Raw genomic sequence first — 23308 nt, forward strand, 5'->3', positions numbered from 1 at the left:
AATCACATGGTCATATCTGTAGAAGCAGAAAAAAAGCACTTGACAAAAATCTAAGACCTACTCATGATAAAATACTCTCAGTAAACTAGGAATTGAGGGACAGTTTTCTCAACTTGATAAAGCCTATATACAAAAAGCTCACAGTTAACATTATATATAATGATGCAAAACTCAAAGTTTTCTCATAAGATCAGGTACAAGGCAAAGATGTCCCCTCATCTCTCCTTTCCAATGTCATACTGGAAGGCCTTGTTAATGCAATAAGGCAAGAAAAGGACATAAAATGTATACACATTGGGAAGGAAGACATAATACTGTCTTTGTTTACTGATGACATGATCATGTATGTAGAAAATCTGAAGAACCAACAAAAAAACCTCCTGAAACTAATAAGTGATTATGGTAATGTTGTAGGGTCCGAGGTTAATACACAAAAGTCAACTGCTTTCCTATGTATCAACAAAGAACAAGTGGAATTTGAAATTAAAAACACAATATCCACCCCCCAAAATGAAAGACTGAGGTATAAATCTAATAAAATACATATAAAATCTATGTAAGGAAAACTACAAAACTCGGATGAACAAAATCAAAGAAAAACTAAATAAATGGAGCGATATTCCATTTTCATGGATAGAAAGACTCAATATTGTCAAGATGTCAGTTTTCCCAAACTGATCTACAGATTCAATGTAATCTTAAAACCCTAGCAAGTTATTTTATGATATCAGAAAACTGTTCTAAAGCTTATACAGAGAGACAAAAGACCCAGAATAACCAACACGATATTGAAGGAGAAGAAAAAATTGGAGAACTAAGACTACCCAGCTTAAAGACTTACTATAAGTCTAGAGTAATCAAGACAGTGTGGTATTGGCCCAAGAATAAATAAACAGGTCAACACAAGAGACAGAGAGCCCAGAAATAGGCCCAAACAAACACGATAGATGGATCACTGACAAGGAGCAAAGACAATACAATGATGTAAAGATAGTCTCTTCAACAAATTGTGCTGGAAAAACTGGACATTTCCATACCAAAAAAATTTCATCTAGATGCAGATCTTACATCCTTCACAAAAATTAACTCAAAATGGATCATAGGCTTCAATGTGAGGCACAACTAGAAAACATTTAGAAGATAACCTAGATGACCTTGAACACAGTGATGACTTCTTAGATAGAACATCAAAGGCATGATCCACGAAAGAAATAATTCAGAATCTGGACTTCCTTAAAATGAAAAATGTCTTCTCTGCAAAAGACAATTGAAGAGAAACAGAAGACAAGCCACAGAGTGGGAGAAAACATTTGCAAAAGACATTTGATAAAGTACTGTTATCCAAAATATACAAAGAACTCTTAAAACTCAACAATAACAATTCAATTAAAAAATGGGCTAAAGATCTTAACAAACGCCTTAGCAAAGAAGACATACAGATGACAAATAAGAACATGAAAAGATGCCCCAAATCATATGTCACTAAGGAAATGCAAATTGAAACAACAAGATAACCATTACATATCTATTAAAATGGCCAAAATCCAGAATACGAACACCACCAAATTCTGGTGAGGATATGGAGCAATAGGAATTCTCATTCTTTGCTGGTGGGAATGCAAAATGGTACAGCTACTTTGGAAGATAGTTTGGCACTTTCTTAAAAACTAAACAAACTCTTACCATACAATCCAGCAATCATGCTCCTTAGCATTTACCCAAAGGAGCTGAAAGTTTATGACCACATAAAACATAGATGCACAAAGATGTTTATAGCAGCTTTGTTCATAATTGCCAAAACTTGGAAGCAACTAAGATGCCCTTCAAGAGGTGGATGAATAAATAAACTATGGTGCATTCAGACAATGGAATAATATTCAGTGCTAAAAATAAATGAGCTATCAAGCCATGAAAAGGCATGGAGGAATCTTAAATGCATATTGCTAAGTAAAAGAAGCCAATCTCAAAAGGCTTCATACTGTTTGATTCGACCTACATGATATTCTGGAAAAGGCAAAACTGTGGAGACAATAAAAAGATCAGTGGATGCCAGGGCGGGGAGGGAGAGAGATGAATTCTAGCAGAGAGGATTTTTAGGGTAGTGTAACTACTCTGTATGATACTATAATGAAGGATATATGTCATTATCTATTTACCCACACATGTATGATACCATGCGTGAACCCTAAGGTAAACTATGGGCTTTGGGTGATTATGATTAGTCAATATAGTTTCATCCTTGGCAAAAAACGTACCATTTTGGTGAGTGATTTTGATAATGAGGAGGCTATGCATGTGTGGGGGAAGTGGTATATGGGAAATCACTGTAGCTCTCTCTTAATTTTGTTGTAAACCTAAAACTGCTCCCCTTAAAAAAGTAGTCATTTAAAAAAAGAAACGAAAAATAAGGCTTAATAAATAAACAAAAAATAAATAGAATTTAGTTTTCAGGAAAAAACACTGGCAAATTGCTTTATTTTAAATTTTTGCAGTAGGAAAATAACAAGTAGTCATGTTCCTCTTACCCAACAGAAGTGCATTTCTTTTAGAGCTTGACAATCATGTATCCTACAAAACCATAAGAAACCCAGGTTCTTACAGTTTTACTCACCTCAACTGATAAAATTATGAATTACCAGTTTTTACAGTAGTCAGTCTTTTATGGCTTATCTAATTTTATAAACAATATTTCATAAATTATGACACTAACTCAAGCATGAAGAGTCATTAAAGTATATTTGATAATGAGGGATGGGGATGTTTAAGTTTTACAGCCCAAGAAAGATTGATTTTTCTCAGGTGCCAAGAAGAAAAAGAGTAGAAAACAGTATAATAAACACATAGACACTTTTGCAGACTTTACCCTCTTATTATTAAATTTTAATTAAAAATTTTTCTTTCTTAAAAGAGAAACATATTTCTGATTTTCTTACCAAGGACAGCAGTTTTAATGGTCCATACTTCCTCTCAGGGATTTAGTATTTTAGTTTATATATATTCTACAAATGCCAAAAACAGCATTTAAATTCCATCAGAGCCTTCCCAGATAGCAGGTGGTGATTTAAATTTAGGTATTAATTCATAGCTGCAAAGGTTTTACTTTGAGGGGTATATAACATTTTAATTTTGATGAGAGAGAAAATACAAGAACGTTCAGACACCAAAAGTATAGTGATAAATCTCTTATACCATGATAGAGGATTAAGGGAGATAATTTAGTAGGGGGCAGGCAGTGGCACACAGCATGCCCCGAGCAAACCACAGAAAGGCTGGATACTTGCAAAAGGTGCTTCCTCTTTGCAGATGAATTACAAAAAATGCCCATCCCTCTGGGCAGATGCAGCTTTGCACCAGCATATTCAGCTTGGCAGAGCCAAACCTGACCTGGAATCAGCCTTCACTCACCCTGTGGCCAGCAGCCTTTGTAGAGTGCACAAACTTGCATCATTTCATAGATGAAGTTCACTTCCCACACACAGAAGCCAAGGGGAGGCATTTCTGATATCCTCCAAATCCCTTACACCAGCAGTAGCCATTTCTGCTTACTCAAAAGGTCATCCTAGATAGTATAAACTACGACTATTTAGCAACATGTGGTAAAAAAGAATAGTGTTGCCTAAAGGAATTGAATGAAAGTCACCCCTTTGCTGCTCTCATAACCTTGCCCGTGCCTCCTAGAGAGAGTGATGTCCGAAGATAAAAAATTCATGGCCACTTCCTTAAATGCTCCAGAAATGTAGATGTGATGTTTCCTTAAATTCAGATTGTTCTCTTTTTATTGCAGATGCATTCATAATTATTTTGGCTAATGGGAAAAGAACTTACACATTTCCCCTCCTCCTTTTTCCAAAACGATGACACCACATTTGTAATTTCACTTTTACAAGAAAAAAGGCTGGAGCCGGACTGGAGGGAGAAAGTGACAGAAGCAACATTTCTACTAAGCTTTGCAACCTAGGACCGTTCAAAGTACTGTAGATACAGGAGACTCTGGGACTACAGGGTGTGTCTTAGTTCTTCAAATGTCACCTGCACTCCACTACAAGAAGACAGAACGTCACTTGAACAGCACTTACTAAGCTCCTCCTAAGCACCAGAGTTCAACGATGGGCTACCTAATTCTGTCACACAGATTTGAATTGCTACCTTTTATATAAAAGAACATAAAATAGCAGATCCTATTGAATAGCACAATAATATTTAATGCTTCCAGGGTTATTACACACAGATTTTCTACAAAATGGTGGCTAGTAATATTTATTATTTCTAACAAAATAGAAAGCATCTATTTTTAGCCACATGACTGACGACATAACATGAGTCCTTGAATGGTGCACTCTGCTTATGTCTGATTTGTATGCACGCTGCAAACTCCCTGAAGGTGCATTCACAAGTCCATGTGAAAATGTGTAGCGCCAGACAGCAAATTCTTGCTTTAGAATCAAATGGACTTCACATAGTCTGCTGAATAAAAAGCAAAGCAGACATTTCTTTTTAACTAATGTTATCATACGCACATGCATATATAAGTGTTGGCGTGTACTTAAACTACCCAATGCCCACCAACCACTTAAAAGTTACATTTTCCTAAGAGTCAGGACATAGAACATAAACAAAACTTGAGAGGAAAACAAAACCCAAAAAACCCAACAAAACCCAAAAGACCCAACAAAACCCTCCCCAATGCCCCCAAACTGCCAGCTACCCTGAACTTTAAGTGGAATTAAATCCATAGAATAAAAGATACATAAAACAAAGAAGAGAATATTCACTTTCACATGAAATAATTTTAAATATTTGTAGAGATGAAGGATATTGACAGAAATTTGATATCAGTAGACCTCTAGTGGTTATAAAAGTAATTGATGATTTTACTATTTTCCATGACTGCCTTTTTCAGCATAAAACACAAAGTGTGCCAGTGTTCCAGGATTTTACCTTCTATGGCAATAGTGCAAATAGTAGCAACTACCAACTTTTGTCTTTGCAAAAGCAAGACAAAAAAAATAAAGATAACTTCCTAAATAGATTGACCATAAACTACCCAAATAAAAATACTATTATTATTTTTAAACTTGCAAAATGCCTTTACAGATTTTTAAATCCAAAGATTTACCTTTCCCATCATAAAATAATTTCCATGAGAAGAGGAATCCAACACATATTTGTATGCTATTTCTTCTCATCTCAGATAATTGAAATATTTTAGGATTTTCTTGAAGCCAAGATGTTTTCATCTTAATTTAAATGTCTGAACAATGAATACATAATTTTACTTGCCAGGGAGACAATAAATACATGTTTTCTCTTTATATTAGAATGAAATGTGTGTCAGTTTTGGAGGATGATGGTCATAAACCTCTCAGCGTTGGTCAGGTCACAGAAATTCACATTAGGTGGATGTAAATTGGATTCTAATTGAAAGTGAAATGTCTCAGATGGAGTTAATTCCCTTCTTCTAAATTTAAGTCATTATTATTAATGATAGATTTTGCCCTTTATTAATATAGAAAATTGGCAAAATGCAAAGGATGTCATCAAGCAGCAACAGTCTTCACGTGACACTAGATGCTGTTGATATAGAACAATTCCCAGAAGACAATGACACACACCCTCAATGACACACTTTAACAAACCAATTACCCAATTACACCCCACAAGTAAGAACATGTCCCTTTGCTACATATTATCAAACAATTCATTTTAGAAAGGTAAGTATAGAGAAGACAAAACATTTAATAAGTCATGTTCAACACAACTATGTGTATATAACGACAAGCCAATTTGAAAAGGAGTAATTCAATAATTACTCATATAGGATCAAAATATACAGCGTAATTTTCAAATATGTTTTGATCTGGAAGAGGATTTCTAAAATGCCTAGCAATCACTGATAAAAGAATGCAGGTACAAAATGAAGCCGGTATCCAATTTCCCACAAGGTATTAAAAAAGAGGGAAACTGATCAGGATGACAAATTTCAAGTAACTGAAGATACCTTAGAAATGTTAACTTCTGGGCTCTTTTCCTAAATGTAATGATGATTACTCTGATATTTGCATTGCATGTAAGACTAGTATAAATTGACATGGTCACCACCTTGAGTGTACAAAAAGAGGGCATTTTCCTTTTTAACTGAATTCCATTTAGCTGCCACACTTTTGGTCAGGGAGGGAAATTTATGCCAAATGAAGGGAGTTGTCATGTCTAGTGAACTCAGTCTTCTTTGTATAACTACTCAGTCTCTCTTGTAAACTAGTCAGGATTCTAACCACCACCATTCTTTCCCCATCTTCCTAGGAGTCTCAAAGACATAACGTTGCATGAAGCTTGGGAAGGGTAGGTGAGAAGGAGAAGACAGCCACTTTATTTTGTCTTCACTGTCCTCTATGGAAGAATAATTTTCTCATCAGGTGTTTATCCTCGTTGAATCTGCTGATGATGACCATGATCTTGCCAGGGCTTCCAAATGATAGATTCAGGACTTTTTCATCCCAACCTCTGAGATTCTTCCAGTTCACCAGACCTCTCTGCTGCTTCTTCTGGCAACTCACCACCCCCCGACCCCCCCACCAAGCTGGCATATGTGTTTGTGAGACTTTCCTTTAGTCTATTACCTAAGTACCTCATGCTATTGCTATTGCACTCTAGATGCCACATTGGACACAGGGACATCTCTCTATGACGTTTGTAGTCTTCCTGACTGCACCCTGGGTAATGAGACCCATACTCACACGGTTCTTTCATCCTTCAAGCGTATTCCAATTACCCTGACACCCTGGCCAGGGCCACTAGCCTTTTCCCAGAGAACCTTGCAGTACATCTCTCTAAATTGCTCTTTCCCACATACAGTTGGATTGTTTACTTCTTTTGGGAGAAAAAAAACTTCTTACGTATTTATGCATTCTTGTCCCTTCCATAATGTATTCATTCAGACCTCTAGGATTTTGCTCCTATTTAAAGCCAATTTCTTAGAATTCTATTCTATGTTTGTATCTTGCCAGTAAAAGCTATGGTTTTAAAGATGTCTATCTAAGCTATTAATTTTAAAATATCTACTTAAGCACTCAAAATCCAAGCAATTGATTCTTTATTCTTTCCATACTATGCTTAGCCTGACGGCAGTTCATTTGGAAAGCCTCGGATTGTCCTTGAGAGGAGACGTGGTGAGCAGAAGTAAAAGGATTTGAAAAACCAAGCACATACAGTTTAATATCAAGATATTGCCCCGTTATACCTTAACAGTTTACAAAGCACACGGCCTCTGCATGTGCTGTTGCTTCTGCCTAAAGTGCTCTTGTGCCTTTTTCACCTATGAACTGTTGTTCATCTTCTGGGTCACTTCTGAGGCATTTCCAGCTCCTCCACGGCCAGGTGAAAACAGTGCCACTGCCATACTCTTTCATGAGGGAGTACCCTCGTTCCCTTCATAGTGATTATCACAATTTGTAGTGATAAATTTAGTCTTGTGCCTCCACCCTACTAGACTATATGTCAATGTTCATAGTATGGACCCCTCTTATGATTTGTACACTGCTGAATTTCCAGCACTTACTATAATCCTGGCACATAGTAGGCGGTCAATAAATATTTGTTATAAATGACTATATTATCTTATTGATTCCTATCATAAACTCTGTGACATTAATAAGGCAAATATTACCCCTAATTGAAAATGGAGGACTCTTAGGCTAATTGTATGTGAGACAATATCCATCAGGACACACAGTTTATGTCACAGAACTGGATCCAAACTTTGGTCGTGTGAACCCTGGTCCACTGCTATCCATTGTACCACATTCTTGTCCACTGTCATCTTTAACAATAGTTTGGAATCTGCATTATAAAGAATTCTTAGCAAACACTTGCTTAACAAGGTAAGACTATTTTTAGTAGCAAACAGCAGGATTGTTTCAACGAAAGAAAACAAAAGACATGGTTTAATTTTGAAATGAGAATAATATGTGACCCAAGAGACTATTTTAATTATTAAACTGCATGATCGTTATTAAAATATCACCACCATGGGGTAAGAAATGTTTTCCAAGAGAGAGTCAAAATACCTAGTCTATCTGGAGCTTATTGATAAAATTTTCATACCCAGAATAACAGTTTGTAGTCTTCCTTTTAAGAAAGTAGGAATAGACCCCTATCTAAGGATGCAAATGCAGAAGCTGGCCTGTTTACAGATTGGCTGGCTGACAAGCCCTATAAAATATATAAGGATATTCACAATCGTTAGACAAAAAATGTGCCCAAGTGGTAACTGGTTCTATTCTTAACCTCTCAATTCACTAACTCTATGTTCTCAAAGCTGCAACGTCTCACAAGCACTTAATAAACTTTATTGGTCCAGTTTTGTTCTTTTGAGAGACGCAAGTAATTTCAATTTATAATAATAAATGGCATCTTTTGAAGTTTGATGTTTTATTTTGAGAGTTTGCTAACATTTGGGTAGGGCTGAATATTCCATCATTATATAAGTCTACTTAGCTTATTCTGGATAATTTCCACATTATGTACCCTTTAACACCCTTTTTAAAATGTTTTTATTAGGTTAACATAACTGTTATCATTATATAAAGTATGTTATTTTAAGACATGATTTGTATGATTAATATTTTAAAACAGCTTATTTATCTGGATGTTTTTGGTAGGAAAATGGCGCTCTTTATCCAAAAAAGTGCACTTTGTTATTTCACACAAAGCAAGGCTATGTTACCCAAAAAAAGCTTATGAGATAAGATAAATCATTATTGGCAGGAGTGGAGAGTCATGAATGAAAAGTATTTTTTTTTTCATTTCTGTCAAAGCTTGGTCTTATTATTTAGAATAAAGCACAGCGAAATAAAATGAGAAGATTCAAAATAATGAATGCAGTAGAGGAGGTCAATCACAATTTCTTATTGTCCTTTCTATACAAGGGAAGAATAGGGGGAATGAAAGAAATTGTCAAAAGTCAATTACATATTTAACAGATAAAAGAAAATATGAATTTTAAATGCAGGGCAATTATTGTCAAGAGATGTTATTGAAATAAACAGAATTTAAGTTTGCTACTCCTGCTTTAGAAAGCTATATGAAACCAATAGATTTCAATGGCTAGAAATAATATTTTAATTTCTTCATGACAATGTAGAAACAAAGAAGACACATGCATGAAAATAGGAAAGTATGGGGAAACATCTACAAGTAGCTATTATAGATAGATTAAAAAGCACAAGAAATACTAAAATATTGGCCAGAATATTAATTCTCTGTTCAGGAAATAAGAACATGATGGGATGGTTGAGCATGCACGGCATAAAATAATGTGTATAAGCAAGCATAAGTTACAGAATATAATAAATGCAATGGTTACAGAGGTGGGCTTGTGGCAGCTTAGAAACTCATCTTTTTTCTTACAGAAATAATACGTATCTATTGTGAAAATCTGTAAATTACAGAAAAGTGCAAAAAGAAAATAAGAATCACCCATAATTGAGCCCCACAAAAAACTAACTACTGTTACTGTCGTCATCTATATATATTTTAAGTTATTTTATTGAGGTCATATTGGCTTATAACATTGTGTGAATTTTAGGCGTACATTATTATGTTGCAGCTTTTGTATAGACAGCATCGTATTCACCCTCAATAGTCTAGTTTCCATCTGTCATCATACATGTGTGCCCCTTTACCCCTTGGCCCTTCCCCTACCCTGTTTCCCACTGGTAATCACCAAACTGTTCTCCTTTTCCATGTGTTTGTTTGTTTGTTTGAAACTCATCTTTAAAGACATAGGCTCCAGATCCAGAAGGCTTGTGTTCCAAGCCTGTTTCTACCACTGAGAAATTGGGTAATGATAGGCTAGTTACTTAGCCTTAGTTTCCCCATCTAGCCACAAAAACAACAACAGTCTCTACCTCATACAATTGTTGTGAAAACCTAAAAAGTTAATTCTTGGGACAGTGCCTGGCATACAGCAAGCAGTCAAGACATTTTAGTTCTTGTCATCATCTATCTTCACTTTCCTTTGGAAATATCTAAAACAATAATTTGATTTTAGATGGTCAAATACAGATGATAGTTTAGATGTTTTTCATCAATTCTAAAATAGAATTATGTATATGACATTTTAAATAAACAAACCACTGATGTTGTTGACTTACATTAAGAGAGTAAGCATGTCCTCACTGAGACCAATTTAGAACACTGGCATCAGCATTCAGTGTATTAAACTCCTCCATACCCATAATGCTAATATGATTTTTCTTGATTGCCTTATGATAGATTTGAATAAAGACAAAGCTAAGCAGTGATGAGCTGTATTTTTTATTGTTATAATGCTACGATCTATTCTCCAAGACATTACGTTATAGCAATAATGTTATGTTTGTGAAATAAATCCCCATACTGAGAGATAGGCTGATTGATATTTGACTTCCAAAAATCTTAAAATTCTGAAATGTATATAGACATTTGAGGTTGCTAAAGCTTTAATGATGTTGCTGTTGAAGGAAATCCTAAGAAACCCTCCAGTACCTCAGGACCTTAGGATAAATTTCATAAAAAACACTTGAAGGAAAACAATCATTATTGTTGAAAGTACTAAAACTCTCTCTGTCTCCCTTCCTCCATTCATTCTTCCCTCCATCTCCACATACACACATTACCCCCCCCATATATATATATGTATATGTATGTATGTATATATATACATGCTTATGTACACACACACATTCGGGAAGGAATGGGGATAAGTGTTCTTATGAATGATGTTCCTAATGAAGAGGAAAAAGAAGGGAGTGTTAATTTCACATTTTGGCAATCCATGAGCCTTTGCATTGACTACAATTTACCAAAGGCATGGAAGACTGGTAGCAAAAACAAGACAGAGAATAACTCTGGGTGATTCACAACTGGAGGGAAAAATTGGGAGAGTGGGAAGGCTGCCCCTTCAGTTATCACACTGGTTTTCTAAATACTCCTCATACATATATCTTGGAATTAAAATGGCTCTTTAAAGAAGTGAAAGGCTAGCTGAGAGAAGGATAGGGTTGTCTCCATCATTCTTTAATCCCTTTCTCCAGTCTGAGAAAACATAAACCAGTTTAGAGATATATAGAAAATGATGTAATCTCATTCATTTTTTTTTAAAAAGTGATTTATTAGGATGAGGACAACAAAATGTGATAGATGAGAAAAAGAATCCTAAAGGATGAACGCTCAGACTGTTCTGGAGCTAGAACGAATCCTAGAGAGAGGTTATCTAAGCTCCTTATTTATAGATGTAGAAATGGTTACCTAAAGAAGTTAATTCGTAAATAAGGCTGAAAAACTAGTTATTGGCAGATATGGGATTTAAAAAAAAAATAACAAGTCTCAAGATTTAAAATTAAGAGTTTCTTCATGCTGCCTTCTTAATGAAATCACTTTAGGATCTCAAAGCTACTTTATTGTTTGATTGCTCCTGAGTAGATGTGGGAGGTAGATAAGGGAGGAAGCACAGGCATCAGGAACTCCAAAGTAAGATGTAAAAAGGACAGAGTACTCATTCATGGGCAAGAAAATCAACTACCTATCTAAGGGTTGAGTGCACTTTCACTACAGAATCAAGAAGATGAGGGAAGAAATTTCAAAATGGTATTTCAATTCAAAACCTACATTCCACTGTATGTCGAACACTGTGCTTGGCTCCAAAGGCAGTGTGCAAGGATGCATAAGATACGCTCTGTTTCCTGCCCCCACAGTGCTCCTAGTCAAGTAAAGAAATGAGACTGATAAGAAAACAAATATACTATAAATTTACAATGAATATAAGAAAATATCCTTTCAACTGCTTTCTTCAATACCCTCCGACTATTCTTTTATTTTATACACCCACCATCTAATTATGATCTTTGTAACCCTAGTAAATAAAGATTTTTATGGCCAATTTAGCCCAATTTTATAGCTGCTTTATATCTCTGTACAACTTTCATGCAGTAGCAGTTTCAAAACCCTTTAATATTGAAATTATTTTCGCCTAAAGGCCAAAGCTGTTTTTTAAAAAAGTAATAGCTGACCCACTCTAGCAACAAGAAAGTTGTAAAGAAACACAGCATAGTGTTGACTTTACAATAAGAGTTCATAAAGGCTAGCCAGCTGATAGTAAAAACAAAACAATTAGAAAAAAAGTTAGTTGCTCAAGAATTTCAAATTGGAAAAATTCAAGTGGTTCTGATTTTTTAATATATCGGATCCAGGCATTTATAGGTTCAAGGTTTATTTGAATAAATGCACAAAAGATATATACTTTCTAACATCTCTCCAGGGTCATGTGGATTCTTGACCTTATGTATTATCAGACAGACAAAACTCAAAATTCAAAGACTAACGGGTCTAGTATCTTCTACTTGGTTCTAACAGAATTTTGGCATTTCCTGGAGGTGCTGCAACCTTGAACACTAGATCCATGTAATCATTCATGGACCAGTGAACACCACCATGAAGATAAGGACAAACCACAAGAGAAATACTTCAAAACAAAGACCTAACCCAGAAGTAAAATTCCAAATTAATCTGACATCCTTCCCTGATCAGATTAGACTCTCCAAGGTAAGCCTGGAACCAAGCCAGTTCCCCCTAATTTTCCAGAGATCCAGGACCTAGCTAGGACTGGATTGGTCTCTGGGGTGTGCAAGCTTCCGACTGAAATCAATAAACTAAATTTCTAAACAAACATTCACTTATATTAAAAACAACTTATTCGGTACAAGTATCAAAAAGCAGACTGTTAAGAGAAAAATAAACTTTCAAATAATATGACCCAAAATGCAAGAATAATATTCCCTGTAAAAACAGTTTAAAAAATGCATAACGAATCATCTTTTTTCCATACTTATGCTTTATATGTAAGCCAAATTGCAATTTCTTCTTCTGCTTTTGGAAATAGAGAATTACTACTCAAAATCAATTTCAAATGATTAAATACACACACACACACAAGCATACATACTATTACAAAAGAATCTAGCAACCAAAATTTCCTCTGATTCATCATAACATTTCTCCTAATTATCTATTTTCTTTACATTACTTATAAAGATATTTTATATTTCTGCAAATTATGATATAATTATTTTTAGAGCAACTGCTAGGAAGAGAAAGTTTTCCAAAGCTTCATCAGCTCAACTATCTCAACCTAAGATAATTAATTCAATACATTCATCATGTAAATTATTTTTTAATCTACCATTAGAACAACTTGAATTAAGGAAGAGCAGCAGAATTGTATCATTTTCAGGTATTTTAAGTTCAGAAGTATATGCAACTTAAAAATTGAGAACAATAACACTGCTAAGAACAGATTCAATTTTGGAAGTTAAATACTTTATTACATGTATATAAAAAACACCCAACAACATTCTTTCAGCCATTTTTGCTTGGTGCAAAATTTCCTAAGCAATTAGAAACATTTAAAGGAAAACAAAGTTGGAACAAAGAAAATGACTTACACAAGACAACATAACCTCAGTAGGGAATTTGGTGTTCAGCCTAAAAAATTTTTAATTGCTTTCCTAATTAAAAATCATCATCATAAAAAATTAACCACTAAATTTAATTTCCTATTAAGTATAGTTTTACATCATTTTTATTAAAAACATGTTTTATTGGATTTTCCAACTAAATTAAATGGCAAATAGTAGTTGTTTTTAATTACTGGTTTATATGCTTTAATAACTACTTGAAACTATCCTATTCAGCTATATTAGATGCAATTTTGGTCACAGATATATTTTTACTAAAATTGTATTCACATATACACAGAGCAGTAAAAGAGTATTTTGTGTGTGTGTTTCTAAATTAAAGCCAATGTGGACAATATTCACATAGATAAGACCGCAAACAGACTGTAAAATTTTTTAGACTAGTAGCGGGGTGTTTTAAAAAGTGAAATAGCGCTTGTCATAACTTGTTATAAACAGTGGTACACAGCAATGGTCATAACTAAGAAAACAGTGTTAACTGAAGTCCATACAAATTTGCACATCAATAGTCTCTCAGAAGGTAATTTAGAAGGTAACACACCGAAAACAGCATTTTAACATGAACTACACCCACATGACTCAGTACCCCTTAGACTGTACTCATCTCGACACTCCAGCACTGCCAGGTAGAAGTGTGAGGAGTATCATCCAAAGTATGGTCTGGAATCTTGGCTCCACACATTTTCCCACATAATTGTCTTCGTCATAGGTGGGCCCTATGAATCTGTATCTTTTTTATAAATTCCCCAGGTAGGAGTCTATGCTGCCAGCTCAGCATATAATCTAAATGAGGACAGAAGAGAAAATGAAACTCCCACTACCATATCTCATTGCGAACTTATTTATCTCAAAACTAAATCACCATTTTTAAATTTACTCCATTCTCTGTTTACACTCAGAACAGGGCTACGGTCATTTTCCAAGTGTACAAATCAAGATATACATGATATACATGCACGTGCCTCATTGTTCTGAAACAGAAACACATTCCAATTTCAAAAACATTTTGCTTTCATATTCTTCATGTTCTATTTTAAGTTATTTTAAAATTTGAACTATTAGGTTGAACCCATATGGCGATTTCTAAACAAGCACTCACTTATATTAAAAACAACTTATGCAGTACAAGTATCAAAGAGCAGAATGTTAACTTAAGAGAAAAGTAAACTTTCAAATAATATGACCTGAAATGCAAGAATAATATTCCCTATAAAAACACTTTAAAAAATGCATAACTAAGCATCTTACCACTTACCCTTGCCTAAGTACATTTAAAGCCCCAAGAAAGATACTTTTTAGAATTTTCTTTCTGAATGGGACATTTGCCTCCTTTTGGCCACCTAGGCCCTAAACATGCTTCTTATTTTGGGTGAATGCTATATCATATTAGTCCCAGGGGGAGGCAAAGATCCCCCCGTACAGAAGCCAAAGGGGCTCAGAGAATCTTGGAAAAATATTTAACACAGGGATGTTTCTTCAATGGACTTCTTAACGCCACCTCTTTCCAAACCAGTAAACTATGGATTATGACTTGGGAAAAGTGTTTTAGGCTAATACGTTATCATACAAAATATCTCTGTGTCCCTGGAAGCAGGAATCTAACTTTAGATTCTAGATGGGACATTCTAGTCCTAGCTTTGAAGGACTGAGCGGACATCAGTGGGATTCAATTTTTTTTTTCCCAAAGAGATTCAAAACAAGATAATTTTCTAAGTTTTGGAAACTGTCTTCTAACCTTTTGATCCTGAGAGCCACAACAGTTTAAAGGGAATGTTATGATTTTACTCAAAGGTAGGCAATTCAAATAATCAGAATACAGAATACTTACCGATTATATAATTAGCCTATAACATATTTATAACATATAAATTATTATGTAATTTTTACTATTGATATTTATGGTAAAAAAAAATTTACCTGTTCTTAGTAGAGAAGGCGAAGTTCTTCAAAGTTTATTATAATTAAGCATGATTTTGTAAGCTCTGTCTATATATACACACTGTGGTTTAACATGGGCATGCGGGCTAGCCACTAAATTCCAATTCAATTTTTTTTCCTGTTTATCAAATATGGTCAGACCAATTGAAGTATACCAAAATATTTCTAGATTACAAATACTATCTGGAAAGGGGGAGACTGAAGTTCTGGAAGATTAACTATGTATGTCTAAATGATGCCTTGAATATACGTTTTAAAGCTGAAGTAAATGTAGATGAACTCTTTCAGGGAATTCTTAACTCACAAATTGTTTTCCCTCTTTTCTTGTTTCTATTGATTACCACAACCCTTTGCCTGGCACACAGAACACTGTTTGTTAAGGTTTCAATGTATAAACAAGCCATTGTTTAACATATTAACGAAGTACCAAATACTGTAAAAAAAAAAAAACTATGCTTAAAGAAATCTCCACATTACTCCATTAAGTTGAGAGACAATCAAGGGATATTGAACACACTCTCCTAACAGCAATTTATCCCGTGATGTCACAACCAAAATCAGACAATGAGAGTTAGAGGGAAATGTATACTTTTTTTCTCTTTGTAATACCTTACTTTTAAAGCTGATTAAGCTAACGTGTAGAGAGTTGAGAGTATGTCTCAACTTACTCTTGTATTCCTATAATCTTCAAAAAAAGGGGAAATTATAACAATTTTTGAGGTTTAAAAATATAGAAATCCTTTGCTGTTATTTAATAATCTTTTTGAGTTTAATGAAGCATAAATATTCCCTTACAAAAATATCAATAGTTTACAATACAGTATTAACTCAGAAAAGCAATTAAAATGGTTCTTAGAAAAGTATTACTCGATCAAATGAAGTTGAATCTCTAGTTGAACTGAAACTTTGTCTGTTTCCAACTCTGACACTTTTCTTTTGCCAGACATCCTTTAATAATTTCAGATAAGAAAAAACAGATCAGCTATTTTTAGAATGTATAAATTCAGAATAAAGTAAATAATTAAGAAAGAATACCTTTTTGAGCTAATCCATACTCCCACAAATTTCTAGGATCTGAGATTCAAAGACAGAAGCCTAAGTGACAACATTTCTTCTTATAATCCATTTAAATGGATGGCGGAACAAGAACACTTAACAAACTGAGGAACATTCAAGAACAGAGCACCTTTAAGTTTTTTGATCCAGGAATATTTTTTGGAATTCTGTAGACCACAGCCACTACATAGCAAAGCCTCTTTCACAATAAGCTCCTTATATTCCACAGCAGCTTCCAGGACCTCATGCTTTTATGAGTAAATGGAATGATTATACAACCTTTAAATGAGTTTACCCTGAAGGCATTATTTTAAGTCTGCAAAAAAGTTTTAAATAGCCCAGTATATTTTACTCAAAAATAGGTGGATGTGGTCAAAAGGTACAAACTTCCACTTATAAAATAAATAAGTCCTGCAGATATAATGTGTGGCATGTGACTATAGTTAATAAATACCGTATTATATACTTTAAAGTTGCTAAGAGAGTAGATCTTAAAAGTTCTCTTCATAAGAAAAAAAAATTTGTAACAGTGTGTGATGATGGATGTTAACTATACTTACTGTGGTGATCATTTTGCAACATATACATGTATCAAATCACGTACACCTGAAACTAATATAACGTTATATGTCAATTAGGTGTCAATTTTTTAAATGAGGGTAAAATATATCCTATGCAAAGATTCAGAGTTTCTGTGCATTTTTCTAACTTTATGTTTTTATTGAGCTAGGGAAGCATTATACACTTAAATTAAGAAACAGAAGCTAAATATTATACATCAATCTTGAAGCATTCTTCTCTTTTCTAAATTCTTCATTCCAATTTGTGTTTTCTTGGCCTTTACCCAATTGTCTAGTCTGGTGGCAAGACATTTCCCTTCTTTTCCTCCCTTTCCCCTACATATATAAAATACGTACATCTCCAAAATGGTGTATAGTTCATATTCTTTCTTTCCTTTGGTATTGAATAGATTGAAAATTTTCTATAACCACAATGAGATGAAAACTGATTGAAAGTTTTTACTCTGCATTTTATATGGTTTCCAATAAATACACTGTTATTCCTACCCGTGTTATAACCATTGGGAAGGACGTTTTAATTTGACTTTAAAAAATTTTAGATCGTTCATGTCTTACAACTATTAAACTGAGCTAATGCCCGTTGCCAGTCTTCCTCTTTTTGCTGAGGAAGATTGTCCCTGAGCTAATATCTGTGACTATCTTCTTCTATTTTGTATGTGGGATGCTGCCTCAGCATGGCTCGATGAGCTGTGCATAGGTCCATGCGCGGGAACTGAACCCGTGAACCCTGGGCAGCTGAAGCAGAGAACGCAAACGTAACCACTACTCCAGTAGGCTAGGCCCATCACAAGTTTTAAATTGCGTGCTGCTTTGAATAGCGTGATGAAATCTTGCGCCCTCCTACTCTGTCCTGCTGGGGATGTGAATCATCCCTTTGTCCAGCATATCCACACTGTATACACCACCTGCCCATTAATCACTAAGTAGCCCCCTCGGTGATCAAATCAACTGCCATGGTATCGCAGTGCTTCTATTTAAGTAAACTTTATTTTACTTAATAATGGCCCCAAAGTGCAAGAGTAGAGATGCTGGCAATTCGGATCTGCCATAGAGAAGCCGGAAAGTGCTTCCTTTAAGTGAAAAGGTGAAAGTTCTTGACTTAATAAGGAAAGAAAAAAAATCATATGCTGAGGTTGCTAAAACCTACAGTAACTTTTATTACAGTTGCTGTTATAATTGTTCTATTTTATTATTAGTTATTGTTGTTAATTTTTTACCATGCCTAATTTATAAGTTAAACTTTATCATAGGTAGGTATGTATGTATAGGAAAATACATAGCATATGTAGAATTTGGCACTATTCGTGGTTTCTAGTATCCACTAGGGGTCTTGGAACTTATCCCCTGAAGACAAGGGGAGACCACTATATGCACATGTGTTTGTGTACACGTGTGTGTAAGTACAAAGAAAAATAGGGGATGATACAGTGGTTTGTCACTATGGGTTACCTAGGCGAATGCTGTTGTCGGGGGAAAGGAGAAAGAAAAGGAAGCACAAAAAATATGTAATACTGATGTGACAAATCACAGTTATGGTGAAAAGTTGTAATTTAATCATTTAAATAATAGAGTATTTAAGACCTATCTCAAATGGAGCAACTGAAAGGAAAATCAAAAGCATAGGAAGATACATTAATTGATATAGTGTCTGCATTCTAGAAAAGGAACAGCTAATAAATAAGAAAAATAATACAGTTTCATACAGTGATAATTCATCTTAAGAATGTTAAACTTTAGGTAATGGATGGGGGAGATAGTCCTGAGCTCAGGAAAGACATCAAGTCTTGGAGAAGTAAATACGGAATTCATTATGGTACAGATGGTATGGAAAACCACATGATGTGATGTGATCATCTAGAGAAAGAGTGTAGAGTAAGAGAGAAGTAAGAGTTGCATTGTAGAGCATTCCAACATCTATAGAATGGGATATGGAAAAGGAAGTCACAGAGATGACTGAGACAGAGACCCTCCAGAAAACAAAGGGTGTGTTGTCCTTTAATGTTAGTGTTGAGGGAGATGAGGAATAAGTTCTGACCAATGAATTTGGCAATACAAAGACTGCTGGTGATGTCCACAAGAGCAAGTGAAGTGGAGTGGTGAGGATGACAGCCTACCTGAGATGAGTCAAAAAGAGTATAGGTGAGGAAGTGGAGATGATGGACAACTCTTTCAATGAGTTTTGATGTAGAGTATGTGACAGGAGTCATGCAGAGAAATGGAGCAATGAATGGAGGGGCACAATGGAACCAATGGAGGCTTTCTAAAGAGGATATTTATTACAACATCTTTGTATGCTGATCCTGGGGAAAATCTATGATGCAGGAGAAAGAAGAGATAATTGCATGAGAAAATTCAATGAGGAGTGTGAGGAAAAGGCATTTAACCTGTAAGGGAAGGCTTAGGATTAGGTTGGAGAAGGAACAACTAGATACATCCTTATTGAGGCATACTTCAATATATTATAAGAAAGTGCTTTCTTTTAAGAGTAAGTAATATTTGAAGTTATTCCACTGCATTTTATTAAAATCACTATAGATTTTTATCCCATCTGCTGTACCCTAGCTAAAGATCCACAACTGGCAACTTCAAACAAGAAAACCATGAATTTGCATCATGAGAGACATCTTCTTGCCATTTACATTCTCCAAAATTATAGACTAAAAAAGATGATGACATAAACAGGCAAAATACGTGAACAAATATTAATAGAGTATACACACACATATATACGCATCTATATAACTGTATATGTATATATATTCAGTTATTTTTCAATCCTGGTGCTATGCAATTTCCACTGACAAAATCAAAATCTGAAGATGTCTACTCATATTTTAGAAGAAAAAAGATAATTTACATCTAATTCAGAAGAACTTCATTCTTAGAAATTTCCCAAATAAATGTCTTCTCTACCGCAGTAGTTATTCTGCTATGTTGTGAGTAAGATAAGATTTTAAAATCACTAATCGAAGCACTCCCCCTTCTTCGTACTCATGCCAACAAGGACACCAGCATCTTTCAGACTCATCTGAAGTGTGAGAAAAAAATCTCCATGCTTTTTTTTGGATTTTTGTATGCTTAAAACCAGGGATTTCTTAAACCTTGACAACACAAGCAGAATACTAATAGCAGATAGAAATGTGGCAATCTTTTGCAACCAGTTTTTAATATGAAGCAAGGAAAGAGTTTTATTTCCCCACCTACACCCAGGTAGGCACAAAACAATACTGTAGTCAAAAAGTTTATGTAAACCTGGTTAATCACAGAAATAATAAACTAATGTTGAATAAAATTGGCCCATTTCTTTCTACTTATAATCCTTAATTTTCATTCACAATTACCCAGGAAAGGTACATCTACTTGCATACATAGTTTTATACTTAGAAAAACAAAAATCTACAAAGATAGTTTTTAAAGACCCCTGAAAATATTCGACCTAAAGCATTTCGACCTAAAACTTTCTCTGCATATCCAGTTTTCTTCGTATCAAGAACAACGGGATGATTCAGGAATCTTCAATGGACCCAAGAATAAGAAGAGACCATGATCTTTCTTTCCTTTACAGGTGAATAAAATAGCTCAAAATCCCAGCAAAAATCTTCTTATTCAGCAAAACCACTTTGGTAAAACTGCTTTTATATCAACTTCGTTTTTAGTTACAATTTTGTCTTTTAGTAAAAGAAAAACATCTAAATTATTCTTTTGATCATATTTAAACTCTTAATTCAGTCAGAGGAATGATGGTCCAAGCAACCAAAGCTAGAGAAAGAGACCCAAACTATGTTGATACAACATGTTTCAAGTTCAGGGAGCAAAACATGGGCAAGCTTGGCTTTTTATAACTAACATTTGTTTATAAATCAGCCCATTACCCAAGTTTTGAGCAAGTACTTGAACCCCAACAATAATGGAGATGTAACCTGAGTACATAGAAAAAGTCCCCACAGAAACAAACAAAAATTGACACAAGAGTAAGAGGTGGTTGTTGTTTTAATAAATTCTGACTCCGATTTTTGGTGTTTTGTTTTGTTTATTTGTTTGTTTGTTCAATTTGAAACTCTTACCATCTTGCTGACCATGAAGAGCCTGGGGACTCTGTATTCTTTCCTCAAGATTGGAGCTGAGATCGGAGTTCACAGCGGACATCCGTGTTGAATCACTCATATCAAATTCATCACTTTCTATTGAACTTTCATCCTGAAAATGGTTTTAAAATATCATAAAGCATCATAAAATACAACACACTCAAATAGTGACCGTTTTATCTATAAGGTCAGTTAGAGTTTAGCCAGTAAGCAAGCTTTTACAGAACTTGGTAAAATACATTGCACATTAATTGATACATGAAATAATAAATAATGGCATGATTTCTCCCTTTAAGGAATTTCAAGACTTGTGAAGATTCAAACAATGTATCTATGTATAGGAAGATTTAAAAGGTAAAATTATGTGCCTAGGGAGGATATCATTGGGGAATTATCCTTAACAATGAAAGAATGGATTTTTTTTAATTAGTAAAAAATTTCCTAAAAGAGTCAATTACAAACATAGCATAAAGAGAAATACACATTTTGACTTTAAAAATAAGTGACCTAATAAAATATTATAAGCAAAGTCTTACAATACAATAAGAAAACCTTAATCAAAAAATTTTCATTGGTAAACAGAACGGATTCTAATAATAGACAAACTTACATCGCTAGGTTCAAAGTCCACATTTATTGCAGAGCAAGGTAATTTTAGTACACCCTTTCTTTCCTTACAAGTAAATGTGAACTTCACTGCAACCACAAAAAGGAATTCTAGGTAAAATTGTGCAAGATCCATTTACCGAAAGCCAGATCACCAAATGGCTAAATTACCAAAAGGCCAATTTTCCAAATGACCAATTCATCAAAACCTGTCAAATATCAACCTAAACCAAATCTAAGATATTTTGCTGTAGTCATTTCACTGTAGCAAACTCCTTTTGGAAAACTGATTTTCAGAGAAATAGTGTGTTATGCAGGCAGAAAGTCTTGAGAAACCTGTGTAAAATATTGTAAATATTTAATCGAAATCACCAGGTTTAGTCAAAACCACTTAATTTGTAAATGTTTGATCTGAGAGTTTAACATTAATATAATAATTAGCAGTAGCAGTAGTGGTAGCACCATTATTTATGGTGCAGACATTGTTCTTTATTTATTCACTCACTTCATCTTCATCTTAACCTATGAGTTAGGTACCAGGATTCATCCAATTTTACAGATTGAGAAATTGAGGCACAGAGCTGTACGTGATTTATCCCACTATTATATACCAGAACTGGGATTCATATGAAGTCACCCAGGCTTGAGAAAATAGCTGTTCATTAATTCAGAAGGAAATGCCACCCTGTGAGCCTTCTGGGCAATCAGCCACAAAGATTTCTCCCGGTGGCATGCCTTCTCTCTTGGTACGCTAGGTTTTCTCCAATTCTAAATTCTAAGACAATTCAAAGCATCTGAAATAAATATATATGTTAAAAAGAGAAAAAACAGAATTCAATATGCACATCAATGAGCACCACATACATACTAATTTATGCACACATAGCTCAACGACAGAGATATCCAGCACGTATACTACACACAGTGTCTGTGACATCATAGTATTTTAGTGCACATTCTTTAGAACCAGACTGCCCAGTTCAGATCCGTGCTCTGTCACTTATCAGATGTGTTACTTCAAGCAAGTTACCCAACCTTTCTGTGTCTCAATTTCCTCATTTATAAAATGGGAATAATAATGGTATCAGTCTCATGGGGCCAAATAAGGATTGAGGGGGTATAATATATTTAAAGTAGTTAGAACAATATCAGATACATAATAAGCATGGAACTGTTTGATACTGTTATGTAGAATATATAACAAATTCTAGAGTAAATAATGTTTCATATTTATTATATTATATGAAACATACAAAAAATAAATTTAAATATAATAATAAAGATGAACATGTGTTTATAAAGCAGCTGTGTATTCTACATAAACATAGTCTTTATAATAAGCATTTATTATATATACTACAAATAGCTAACTGTATGTAATCTAGTAAAATAATGTTTCCATAGTGTGTGTATATATACAACCATCTGAGATACATACATGTGTGTGCATATAAAACTTGTGTATATGAGAATATGTGTGTGTGTGTTCAAGGAAAAGGTAGATACAAAGAGCCAGGTCACAGTCTCCGTG

The 23308-nt window shown here is 34.4% G+C and overlaps 1 protein-coding gene across 10 annotated transcripts in view; it reads right to left on the minus strand.

Annotated features, from left to right (window-relative positions):
• NOL4 (nucleolar protein 4) overlaps positions 1 to 23308 on the minus strand; it is a 356931-nt gene that overhangs the window by 222676 nt on the left and 110947 nt on the right. For all 10 annotated transcript variants that reach the window (XM_070627555.1, XM_008519936.2, XM_070627565.1 and 7 more), the window contains one exon: positions 21151 to 21283. In XM_070627555.1, coding sequence (XP_070483656.1) covers positions 21151 to 21283 — 133 coding nt within the window. The remainder of the gene's footprint in view (positions 1 to 21150; positions 21284 to 23308) is intronic.

The sequence above is a fragment of the Equus przewalskii genome, chromosome 7, assembly GCF_037783145.1.
Source record: "Equus przewalskii isolate Varuska chromosome 7, EquPr2, whole genome shotgun sequence".
NCBI classification, from domain to species: Eukaryota; Metazoa; Chordata; class Mammalia; order Perissodactyla; family Equidae; genus Equus; species Equus przewalskii.